The 13,437-nt window shown below is 30.7% G+C and overlaps 1 protein-coding gene across 1 annotated transcript; it reads right to left on the reverse strand.

Annotated features, from left to right (window-relative positions):
• Positions 1-573: 573 nt before the first annotated feature.
• LOC132732140 (uncharacterized) lies at positions 574-9,671 on the reverse strand. The gene is made up of 3 exons (XM_060718506.1): positions 9,607-9,671; positions 5,295-6,314; positions 574-3,556 (listed from the first exon to the last, which is right to left on the reverse strand). Exons 1-3 carry the CDS (start codon positions 9,659-9,661, stop codon positions 3,105-3,107), a joined length of 1,527 nt encoding a protein of 508 aa, XP_060574489.1. The 5' UTR covers positions 9,662-9,671; the 3' UTR covers positions 574-3,104.
• Positions 9,672-13,437: the final 3,766 nt, after the last annotated feature.

The following is a 13,437-nucleotide window of genomic DNA, read 5'->3' on the forward strand; positions in this document are numbered from 1 at the left end:
TTCGATTTGATTGAATTTGGTATTGAGAGATAATTAAACATAAAATATCTCTCATTTCAAACCAGAACCGACTTACGCAAACTATTTCTAAATAAATCCATTTAGCACGAAGAACGCTTACCCTTCAGTCTTCAGAACTGTTACAGTAGTAAAATAATTAAGAACAATGTTACAGAATTAAAACTTTGCAACTTCTTGACAAGTTTCCGATTCTACTGACAGTAGAAATGCGCCAGTCACATTTTTAGCTGTTTTACTTCCACGTATAATTTAATTTACTTAGAATAAAGTGATACAAGCAGAACAGTACATATCTAAGAAAGTTATTGCTTAAGACAGACATATGAGTGATTGTTCTGTTATATTGATATAATTTGTTTATTAGCTTCAATATCAGGTGCAGATGATAACAACATGTTTATAACTGATGATTGTATTCCGGTTAAAACATACATTCTAGTTTAGTTTAAACAATATTTTATTCACATAATGATACTTGTTAGTACATTACAAATAGTATTGAGTTTGCAATACATATATAATAAGAAAAGAAAAGAACGAACACAGTATATTTCTTATACATTTTGGAATCGGATATGAAAACAAGTATAAAATACTTATTTTGATTCATCTCCTAAGGTGTTGGAAGAAGAATGGCAGTCATTTGAAAAGAAGTGTAATGTGTAAGAATATAGATTTAATAATGATTATTATTAGGTTTTGCTGCTACAGTGATTGGAGTTTTTGTCCTTGATAGCGTGAAAAAAACCTGTATAATGATAGATGATATGTTTTCAACTATTCTTTTTTAAGATAATCAAAAATAATTTGTAAACCAAATTACTTGAGTACCTTATCAACATTTGTGAAAAAAGTCAACAATTGAAGAAAATATATTACTATCACATAAAAATATCACAGATAATTCTCAAAGACAAACATTTGAATAAATAATAAGAAACGTGTATAAAAACGAAATGAATATAAGATGTATAACATTTCAATACAGAGGAAACTTTATTTCGGAATTTAGTAGGCAAAAGGTCAAAGTGAACATGAATACATGTGCATAAACAAGAAATAAATAAAAGTAGAACAAAACAAAAAACAAAACAAACTAATTAACACCAACTGCTATTTGTGTTGTAATAAATCAAGTACCAAAATTTTCAGCATCATTTTCTATCTTTATATTTACGAACATGCCATAAATATACTAAGTAGACAAACATCGACCAACAGGAAACACAACTTTTAGTTATATAGAGCTTTTTTATATTCATGATTGTAACAATTTATAAAAAAAACTTTGAAAGTTTAATTGTCTTTTAGTTTTATTATCTTTCCGAAAAATCTTACACGAGTTCAATTTTCTTAACGCTCCAGCTATAACTGAAAATCATTATCACGAACACGTTGTTTAAAAATATTTTCCTTGGGATAATACTTGTACTGTTATAAAATATGTGTTATTTATATACTTATAGCAACTTAACATTAATCAGACATCATGTTACAGAGAAAAATCTTATATTAAACTACCTTTTGCAAACAAGTATAATATGCATACATGCTCTTAAACGTTGCGTGATTTCTGTGATACAAAAATCATTTGTAAAGTAGTTAAATTGGATATATTTCAAAAGACACATGTTCAAAGCGATATGGCTAAGGAATCGTTTAATAACTAAAAACTTAATTTAATAACCTGCTGAATTTCTCACAAAATGGAGAGAAATACAAAATCCCCAAGATCGAGTCCAACTTTCCCTTTAGAAACTATTATTATCCACTTTGAGGATTTCAAATGAAAATATAGTCAGTCAGCAAACATTACAGAGCCGGGTAACACTGCACGGACACTGGTAACAAACACTTATTCCTTTCGGTATTGTTGAATAATAAATGAAGTGCAACTGCACTAGGTATTTAAGCTATTAGCATAAGCTGTTAGCAAAACAATATCAACAGAAAAATATCAACATAAACAGTGACAACTATATAAAATCAATATCAGATAAAATTTAGTTTAAATATCAATATTTCTAAGATTCAATCAAACAGTAAAGTTGGGGAAAGTATTTCTTTCATATGTATAACTGAAATAACTTAACTTAAACATTTGCGTAATAACATACTGATATGCCTTTGCTTTTTTGTGTATTTATGTCAAAAACATAATAAAAATGTAAGATAAGTTTAGAATACACCTTATACCTTAATTATTTGAAGATTATTTTTGATTTTACATTACAACTCTTTTTTCGTTCCTATAAACTTGATGTACGTTTATGAAAAAAGAATTTTAGATTGTATTCAAGTAAATTTTATAAGTTTATAGACCCATGAGGACAACAAATTAATAAATAATCAACATATAAACATAAAATACATACATGTATAAAGATGTCAGCAGTGTAGAACATAAAAATAAGGCATTTAACATTATCATCTGCCATAATTCTTCCAAAGTAAATGTTAACATACAAATAGTTCTGTATAAAATACAATGCATGACGAAATGATAAGTAATTAAGGATTATCTAAAATATCAATCTGTAGATCCTAATTACCTCTTAGGATCTTGAAGTTCGAAAATCCCAAGATAAAGTGTAAAATATCTACAAGGGAACAGAATAAAAAAATTTACTCTATATCAAAAATTAAAACTAATGTACATGAAGGAAAATGAAACCTTGTTACTAAAATGAAACACAAGAATTTTAATAGCAAATATGATGATCAGTTATATAGTTATCTAATTAACAATTGTATGAAGGATTCGATTAATAATACACCCTCACTACCCGCACACATACAGAAAGACATGCATATAACGTCATGACTGTACACATGACTGTATACATGTATATAAATTAGAATTTTCAGATCCGATTATTGTGAAATACTAATTAAAATGATAAACAAGAAAGAACGACGTTTCCTGAATGCAGCTTCTGGCTGCATCACCAAATCAATGTAACACCTCCTCTTTGAACATAATTAACCATATTGTCTATAGATATTTTCGGGTTCTAGTCAGGTTTGTTTGTGCCATGGCGGAAAAAAGGTTTTTCCGGAACCAGAAGTTAACAGAAAAATAATTAAGACATTTCCATTCCTACTCCCGAGTCAGAGACACTTTGTGTACATGTCGGCGGCGTGAATCGGTGCATTTTTAATTCCGTACAACCAACGGCTCTTAGAATATCACATAATGGCGTGACAAACACGCAACCATTCATCCCCCCTTCAACAATACCAATAGCAATTGAATCCTCTTCTCCTTCAATCAATACTAACGCGCCAGAATCTCCACGTTCGGCAAAGGGGTTCTTTCCTATTTGAAGAACTACCATTTGATTCTTTAGATTAAAACCAAAGCCCTGATGTCCTTGCATTTGACCTTTACGTAAGGCGGCACCCTGTAAGTCAAAGCTTCCTCTTGTGATTCCGGAATTCATGCCAAACTTGTACACTTCAGTCCTACGCTTTATTTCAGATGTTTCACAAACTGCACCAGAATTGAAACACAATGGATTACTTGCATCGAACCCTGACGAAAGGGTAAAAAAAAAATCAATTAATTTACTGTACAAGGTAAGATTACACAACTAATTAGAAAATATATAAAGAAGTGATTAATCAAATATAAAGTAAATGAATAACAACATTTTTGTTGCGTTGAGCCGTTTTGACATAAGTATACATTTCTGCTATTTATTTTTTAATCACATTATTAAAATCAGCAAGATCGTCCATTTTACTCATTGATTTTTTCGAATTGTCTTTTTTTATATTTATCATGGAACTGCTATGTTAATCGCCCGATAACACTTGCCTGGTATTTTTAATATCAGGCCAGTCCAGTAACGTAAATTCAAAAACAAGCCCCGCCCATTTAACAGACCTTTTTCAATTGCTTATATTCTCATTTATATCAACGTGTGAATTCTACAATATTATCTCATACCCTTACAAATCTTGAATCAAGATACTTTATTTATCTATTTGAAATGAAGTGACGTCATAGTTGATACTGCGAATGACATCATCGATGTCCAAATCATATTTACACGCTTGGTAAATGATAGAGCTACCTCTTTTGGTGGTATACGGTAATCTTCCGAGCTACTGCATGTCGCTAGTGTTTTCTTTGTAAACACTTAATCAAATATCGAAATTCTAAGAATGCTATACCATGCAGATTTGATTAAAGTTTCCAGGGAGCGTATAGTTAATAAATTTGTGTTTGAAATGTAGTAGAAGCAGCGTTTCCCAGTGAGCGATTTAAGAGTTGAAATGGACCGTTTTATCACGAAAGAGATGGTTTATCCTCCTATTTTAATTTAAAAAAAAATACAAATTAAAATCGAAATCAATACGTTTCATGTCGATATAAGGTCAAAAACGCAAATAGGATTTTTATCAAAACAAAACATTTATTAAACTTCGCCCCTTTCTAGCCCATATCAGCCTTGCATGTTAAAATTGATATCAAAAGACAGTAGCATATTAATCTCTTTTTACAGCTCATACCGTATTCTATTTTTTTTTAAACTGGAAACTAGTTGCGACTTAAGGCTCGATGATTCAGTGAAAACTTTAAATACAATAACAATTCAGAAAACAGAGGCTGTTTTGACATACATTTTCCTTTCACAAGCATAGGTATTTGCAGTCTTCAAATGATTTGTGACTTGTGCCAGTTGGTATACAGCCAAACATGTCACTGACATTTCATTAGACAATTTCATGTTGTACAAATAATAAAGAAAAAAGATACATGTATTCAATTTTAATCATGTTTAACCTACTTTGTTTTAGTAATTCATATATTTTTGTATTGATTCGATCTTGTTGTTAATGAATTTTCTGGGTTGTCTAAATTTTATAGAAACGAAAAAAAATAGATGAAAATGCATGGTGTTTCTATCTAAGTTTTCTTGAAATGTTCATTGTATTGTTAGTCTGCTTAATGATTACAATTATCGTATTCATAATTATTAAAGCACAAAGCTCCAAATAGCAATTTCGGGACATAGTCACACTTACTTGAAAATTTGTTTAAAAATATCAATTTGAAAGTAAATATCTCACCAGGGAAGACAATAAAATTATCGGAATTATCCGAAACATGTTTTTATCTAAGTTATCATTTGTCAACAGGCGACAAGAAAATAATCGGAATAGTCTTTCTGGAATCTGGTTCTGATAAAATGACTGTTTTGACATTTTCTTGCATAATTTATAATATGATAATCATTGTTCATATATGATACAAGTAGTCTTACCTGCTTCAAAATCTTTCAATGTTTCGGGAAAGCTTCCATTCGTCGGTTGTCTGCTTTGTATTTGTACAAGAGCAACTTCCATTCCAGATGCAGAACGACTACCTTCATCGTAAACAGCTTGAACGACTTCACCAAACGCTGACGAACGTCCACCAATAGGCTGATAAACTGTCTTTCTCAAACGTAATTGTTTTTTGTCTATAACTTCAGTCATTTCAGCATCACTATAGACAACGTGTGCACTTGTTATTCCACATAATCCATACGTTGAATGGTCAATAAATCCCCCAAGAGTACCTCCTAAAATATCATCTCCTTTCAAAACATTAGCATGTATTGCTAGACCAATTTTAAGATCTTCATGGTACTCGTTTGGCCCTTGCATATATGGTTCGAATTCTCCTTCCAAAACATCTGTTTGGAAACAATCAATCATCGTTTGAAAGGGTGTCTCGTTTAGAGGTATATAACCCTTTACTGACACATAAAGAGCTATACAAGGTTTTTCTAAAATTTTATGTTGACCTGATCTGTATCCAACTGACTTTTTCGAGCTAGGTAATATCACATTAAGATTACTATGCATTTTAAAGAGATCGTCAGCATTCTCGTTTATGCATTTTCTAAGCTGTTCAAAAATGTCATCGTCACAATGATTCATCGTTCTATCTTTTATTTCACATTTAGCAACAATGTCTCCCTCAGGACTGTATTGGTTTGCACATTTCATAAAATAATCATAATCTTTGAAAATGGGAAAGGAAGAAACCCTTTTTATAATAATTAAAAACACAACAGACTCAGAGTCTGCTTGGTACGATGGCAAAATGTCGATGCCTTTTTTCAAATCCTTCTTCATATGGTGGCGTATCGAAGAGCAAATACTTGAAATGATTCTTGAATTGGTCCCAAATACACGAAAAGCCATGTTTAGTTCATTTTTAGTAGGTAAAATATCCCTTTCAATTAGTATATTTGCATCAGATTCACTTTTTCTGTTGATGCATCTATCCCAAGATACTGAAATGTAAATAGTTTTTCGGAATAGCACTATTAAAATATTTTTTATCGACATTTAAATCGAATGTTATTGTGTGTTACTAAACTTTTAACTGAACACAGATACGTATTATTGGCAGGCATCTCTTACAATGATAAAGTCTTAAAATATATTAACACAACTTCAAATCTAATATCAAGACATAATAAATATATCGATGGCAACAATTAACAGTATACAAAATTAAAAAATCAAATATTTTTTTTTATTTATCATCCTTGTCTTTTCTACTATACAGACAATTTCCTTGTACTGAAATATCAATATTATTGTGTTGTTGCTTTATAAACAAGCGATAAAGTGATTGTCTACAATTTCAATCTTGATCAGTAGGCTTTTAATTTGGATAAACATTATAATGCAGTTTATGAAATCAAAGCACCGAAGGCAATTCATTTATTTGTGTCACAGAAATAGGTCCTATTGTATTAATAACAATATGTTTCTTCACTTGAATCATTTATTCTGATCATTTATTCTGATTTTTTTTCTATTATTAGTATTGTCTACAAAGCCCAGAGTTAAAACATTTGGCTTGCAGCATCAATTTGTAGTTTTCTACATTAATATATTACTCATGATCCAAGGCCGAAATTGGCATTGCCCTGGGAGTCGCTAATGTGGAAATCAAATTTATTGTAGAAAATAATATTTGGCACAGAGCATAACCAAGAAGTCATCTAATAGATATAGTTCAACAAAACTTCTAATGTACAAATGTTCCAATGTTGGATGTCATTTATTATCATAAATATAAAACATTGTTCAGGTAAGTTTCTGGTTGTTATATTTTCCCTAATTGAAGAAAAATATTTTAATCACTTAAACAAATTTACATTGGTGCAAATATAACCCGCCTATGCGGTGCTATTGTAATTACCGTGTAGAAATAGTTACTATATTAAGAATAGCATGGTCTATATAGACAAGGTTAGAGATTTGAAAAATATGCACGATATTGTGTATATATTTAACAATCGGAATATTTGCGCTATTTTGGCATTGAAATGAATCTGTTGAATAAAGATTTTCATTACCATTTTATTTGTTAAGACGTTTTTACTTGAATCTGTAAATCTTTTCTTTAAATTTTAAAATGCTGCTCTTTTAACGAATAGAAAACATCTTTATTCATATGCGATTGCGAGCGCGCGCATGTTTAAGCTTTTTAATAATAACATATTTATAACATAATATGCTATATTTTAGCATGTTCTAAAGTTACAATGGTTATCTTTTTTATTAAAGGAAAGGGAACTTAAAATCATGGGAAATATTTTAGGAAGTCCTGCCAAAAGTAACGCTTTTGAACGTAAAGTTTACGTTAAGGCTTTTGACAAAATATCTTTCTTCTGTTAACCAAGCTAATAAACATATATAATTTATCTTTTATATTTTATGAACTATTTCTGTATAATTTGAGATTTCTACACTTTTTCTTGTGTTTTGTGTTGAAGCAAACCTTTCAACAACACTTATATTCCATTGTCCAAAACAAAACAACAAAAAACAACATGTGATCAGTTTTTATGTGTTGTTGCTTCAGCTTTGTTCTAAAAAACCCTATTAAAGCGTGATGTAATGGGTTCATTATTAGGATTTTTCTAACCATACCTCATTTATCTGAATTAACTTATTCATTACTTCTACTTCTATTTCAGAAGCTCCTGTTATGTTTCTATATTGGTCATATGTCGGCAGTCTTGTGCTTCTGTCAGTCAGTTGAACAAGTTTGTTTTTAGTTTTATTTACTTAGGCATTTGTTGGTCATTTTGAATTTCCTTGTTAATTGAAGAATGAACCATTGTTTAGATGTGATAGAAATATTTCAGATTCATATTGTCGCAATTACGAACAATTTACTTTGAAGTTATTTCGGAACAACTATTTGATAGAAAAAATCCATTTAGAATATGTTTCCTTGTACCCGTTTATTATTATACCCCAAAATGATTATTTTCTTTTCGTATGTTTTGTTTCCCCGAATTCTGCTATTTGAGATTGAATTCCTAGGACTACTTCAAGAGAATAAAAGATTTTCTATTGTAAGACCATTTTTTTGAATTAAATTCATATTTTATGAAATTCGAATAAAAACTTGCGACATTTGGTCAACAAAGACTGTATTTCCTTGAGTCCGATAAGATTGAGTTTTATATTGATTGCTTTCGTTAAACTTTCCATTGCAGATAAAAGTCAGGGAAGTTTGCTACCTATCCCAGATAATTTTTTGCTTTTCCTGTCTTCTACAATCCTATTTGACGCAGAGGCAATTGGAAATGTAATACCTGTATCCTCATTCTTTGCTGGCATGCTCCGTCGCTTACTCCGGTATTATATAAGTTTATAAGCAAAAATAGGTATAAGAAATATTTCCGGGCCCGGATTTAATTACCTTATTAATAATATGAAAACTGACTTCATATTCAATTAATGACAAAATAATTATCAAAATACTAGGCATGTTTCACGTCTATTGCTGATCAAGGGAGATAAGTCATGAAGTACTGTCAATATTTAAGTTTTTGCACGATAATTAATGGCGATAAGTTTTTTTTAAAGTATCTGATGAAGCACTTTTCTTTAGGTAACATAGCTGATGACATTAATGTTAAGAAAATGGAAACTTATAAAACAAATGCGTTCATAAATATGTTTTCTTACGCTAATTTGCCGTTTTGACGGGTCCCTAATTTGCAGCACATTCATTGTTCTACGCGTTCTTAATTTGTTTCCTGTTCGACAATTATAGTGTTTTTTACAGCCACAGTAAAACGTACATTGACATACACTTTACACGGCATTCAATCATGTACATTAGATGTTTCCCCTAATCAATTAAATAAAATTGCCTTCATGCATTTAATTTGATCAAAAAGACTGTAATTTGATCTGTTACATTTAAATACCATGATATTTTCGCTTGCATATTAATCTATAAAGATAACGCTTAGAATTTTTTGTGATTTTTTAACATTGAAAATCTGTCAAGGTGATCAAATCCTTTTGAATCGTTACTACATGACATTTTAAGAAAGTACTAAAAAGCATTGGATATGCAACACTCCCGTTTTATTATAGACCTTCTACGGATAAACATCTAGGAATATACATAAACAGCGTTCTTAGTAATTTAAACTTTGTATATCGTGTCTGCTCTCTTGACAATCGAAATACCGAAAATCGGAATTTACGTTTTTCTGTTGCTAATGAATGTATTTGTTGAACGGCTTGGCTTATTTATAAACATACCGTCGTTTTGATAGGCCATATAATCAGACGAGAAATAGGTGCTTCCCGTCGTCATTCCTGTTATTATATCCCTGAAAATGAAATATAATATCAACAACATTTTTGTCTTTATACAACAGTTATTTAAAAACCGTTAATGAAAGATATATTTTGTTAACTGATTTTTGAATAAACTGAAACAAATGGTTTCAACAAAAATCAAAGAACATAAAATGCATAAAACATTGAATAGTTAAGTCTGATGTGCATTTCTTTGTATCTATAAATTTAACAACATTTTAATACATGAAATAAATGTCATTCATTAATTCAAAAATTTATGTCTTAGAATGTATCAAGGTTATTTATAAAAAAACGTACGTGATAGTATAACAAAACTTTTTTCAAAAGTATGCATAAAGTATATGCAAAGTATGTTTATTATTTTGCCGTGTTTGCTGTAACTGGCTAGAAATTTGATATATGAATGGATAGCCTTCATATTTTGATATGGCATCCTTTTATAATTAGTATATGGAAATTTTAAATAAGTGGACAAACATGACATATCAAATAGAGAAAGTAAGAATACCTAAAGAAAGCCCAACACGTCACAATTGAAAATGTTGTAGGCTCGGTTTGATTGAGCCTGTTAGACGCAACAATCCTTGAGAATAGTTCTTCAGGTTGATGAGATAAAATTGAAATTGATTCATAAATGTTTTTTACTTTCAAGGGCAATTTATTAGTTCTAACTGGCTGTCCCTTTTCATCTCAGGCACCAGGAGTAATATTGAACTTGAAATATCCATATAATATCACAATGAAACTGTGTTTCAAGTTTGATAACACTGATAAATTGACATTATTTCTTTTAATTTGATTTGGCTTAAGCATGCGTTTTTGTACATTGATGTACTTTAAATGTACTTGAATTTGAAATAATAATGCAATATTACAATTCATAGGTAGTTTGACAAAATCTAGTTCTTTTTTATTTAAATTGGTTTCAGAAGACTTCTTTTTCTTTTACTTTATTTTCACCATTTTTCTTATGTTTATTAAAATGACGAAAACCAAATAATTATTCCCTTTTTGAAAAGCAATTAATTGTTATTTTTAGTAGTACACAAATGAAACAAAAATAAAAGGTGTAGTTCAAATATGGCACTAGCCAACTTAATTTTCAAATAATAAATTTGATGGTTTAAGATATGAATCACCTTCAGAGATAGTTCTTGTTGATCTTGTTCCATTACTTCACTTGACTTCAATGAAATCCATTTTAAATGTTTATTAACTGCCTTTAAAATTTGTCTTATGAGGTCTTGTCTGTAATTAGCAGTTTTATATTCGTTGATCGTCTTTCAAAATTCAATGACTAACTACTTTGAATTTTAACGTCAAGGACACAAGTGGTCTTGCTCTTTGGAGGCATATTTTTGTCACTGAACTGAACTTACTAATCACATTAACCGCCGCATGAACAATCTGCTGATGTTTCTAAATTGAAATAGAAATGTATCCATAGGACACGTGTCGCCACACGCCACACTTGTTAGTCTACTGACATACAGCAGGACAGTACGAAAGAGAGACAGACAAATGTAATTTACATGCTGATCAACAGATTTGAAGTTCATATGTCTGGGTCAACTACTTTTTGACTTACGTCAGACGCGCATTTCATATTTTTAAAGTCAATGGCAGTAAACCTACAAATTTTGAATAAATCTACAAGCAATCCCTAGGTGCATTACTTCACATGTTGACTAACCTAACATTCCCGTACACTTTAATGACTTCAAGTCAAAAACTTGTTGGATTACCCATGACACAAGTTGAGAATTACAAATTTATACTTCAACAAGGGCAATAAGTCTGACAAAAATGAATTAATCGACACGCAAAACACATAACTTTACATTATTCCTGTAACGTTGACTGTAGCTAAAGCACATTTCAAGGTTCACATGGAACAACATTTTGGAACGGGATTTACGAAGTCAAAGGCAATTACTTTACAAATTCTAAAGAAAACACCAAGGTGCATAATATATATGCTAAAACATTTTGTTAAGATGCATGACCGTAGTTCAGATACTTTTTTAGGCTACGCACGAGACAATTTGAGAATTGCAAAATTTTTACTAAGTCTACAAAACTCTACAAAAACAAAATCAATCCAAAAGCATACCCCTATATGTACAACAACACATGCTGACCAACATTTCTCTACAGGTTCTTGACTTTACATATAATAATTTTTGAACTTTGTGCGACACAAGTTAAAAGCTGCAAATAATTTCTAAATCAGTGGCAATTACTATACAAGTACTGAATGAACATACAAGCAAACTCAAGGTGCACATGCTGACCAATTTCTTTTTCCTGTAAAGTTTTGTGATTCTATGTCAAACACATTTTATTAGCTACGCATGACACAAATTGAATTTCAAATTTTTACTAAGTCAAGAGCAATAACTCTGTCAAAATTTAATGAATATACAAGTGAAATACCAGGTGCACAACTTCAAGTTGATCATCGATCCTTCAAAACTTTGTTGCCTCAAGAAAAAACGAGAATAAAAATCAACAAGGCAAAGGCACAGTTCACAGGACTCAGCCCCCTACACACCCAAGCTACCACAGCAGGGTACACAGAAGGCGTCAAACCAAAACTGAGAGTAACATAAGACCGGCGTAAGGAGGAGAAGGACACATTGTGTTTTAAAAACTAAAATGGGTTTATATGGGAATTTCAAGCAATTTTAGAGCTCCATGCGACACAACATGAGAATAGACGGACGGACAGAGGGACAAGGGCAAATCTAAATATCCCCATTTCCTTAAGTGTGGACAAAAAAGCACCATTTTCATCTTGTTGAGTTCAGAATAAACCGGTGCTATGGGACGGTAGCATGCGTTTGCCACTGCCGTCCGTGAACATGTTTAATCAAATCTAGCCGGGAACACTTTCAGTATTGTCGTTTGGGAGTTTTTAAGGTATTCTGTTTTCTGTGTTACTTGTAGGGATATATTCTATATGACTTTTCCTTTAAACTATTTCATTTTTCAACTTACACTTGTGCCTTTTCCAGCTTTTGTTTGTAGCCCTGCTCTGCTATTTGTTTGTAGTTTTGCCTGGATGGTTTTTGAAGGCGGTTGTGCTCCTTGATAAGTGTAATCCCTTCTTGTTGATTTTGAATGTCATCCTTTTTAGAAAAAGAAACATAATTGTTAATATTTAAATTGTTGTTCGATATTGCTGTCAATAAACAAACTTTAAAGGTATTTAAATCTTGAGATTTATGCAGTGAGTTAACGAAATAGAAACACTTTTAAAATAAAGCTTTAAGAAAAAAGATTACCTAATAAATTCAACGGGTTAATCTCAGATTTTCAAGATTTCCTTTGATGAATTTTACGTCGAATATTACTTTTTTATTCTTTTTTTTTGCGAACAGTCAATTGCCGATTCAAGATTGTTTTTTAACTTCTCACATAGGTTTTAGGAAATAAGACTACACGTTACATGTACCCTGGTACTGCAATTATAAATTTAATTTCAAGAAGAACAAATATGACAAATATGTTCTAAGACTTTAAGAAAATTAGAAGATCAAGCAATAATATACGTGAAATGTGCGATAATTAAATGACTTTACAATTACTGTAGTTTTCACCGTAATTTTAACTTATCTTGTTAGGACTATTTTGCATATTTTGATCTCCTCTTGGTTATTTATATATAGTATTTGAAATCAACAAAACAACTCGCCAATATAGCTTTAAGGGAACATCAAGGCAAACTGTACAGAAGAAACAAATCAAAATACAATTATTTTTCTG

Source organism: Ruditapes philippinarum, unplaced genomic scaffold (assembly GCF_026571515.1).
Source record: "Ruditapes philippinarum isolate M1 unplaced genomic scaffold, ASM2657151v2 ctg803_1_1_1_1, whole genome shotgun sequence".
Lineage (NCBI taxonomy): Eukaryota > Metazoa > Mollusca > Bivalvia > Venerida > Veneridae > Ruditapes > Ruditapes philippinarum.

Excerpts from the sequence above, each read along its gene's own strand:
- LOC132732140 (XM_060718506.1), bottom strand. The coding sequence starts at position 9,661 with ATGACGACGGGAAGCACCTATTTCTCGTCTGATTATATGGCCTATCAA. Across the intron at positions 6,315-9,606 it reads TATGGCCTATCAAAACGACG|TATCTTGGGATAGATGCATC; the intron begins GTATGTTTATAA and ends TTTACATTTCAG. Across the intron at positions 3,557-5,294 it reads ATTGAAAGATTTTGAAGCAG|GGTTCGATGCAAGTAATCCA; the intron begins GTAAGACTACTT and ends CCCTTTCGTCAG.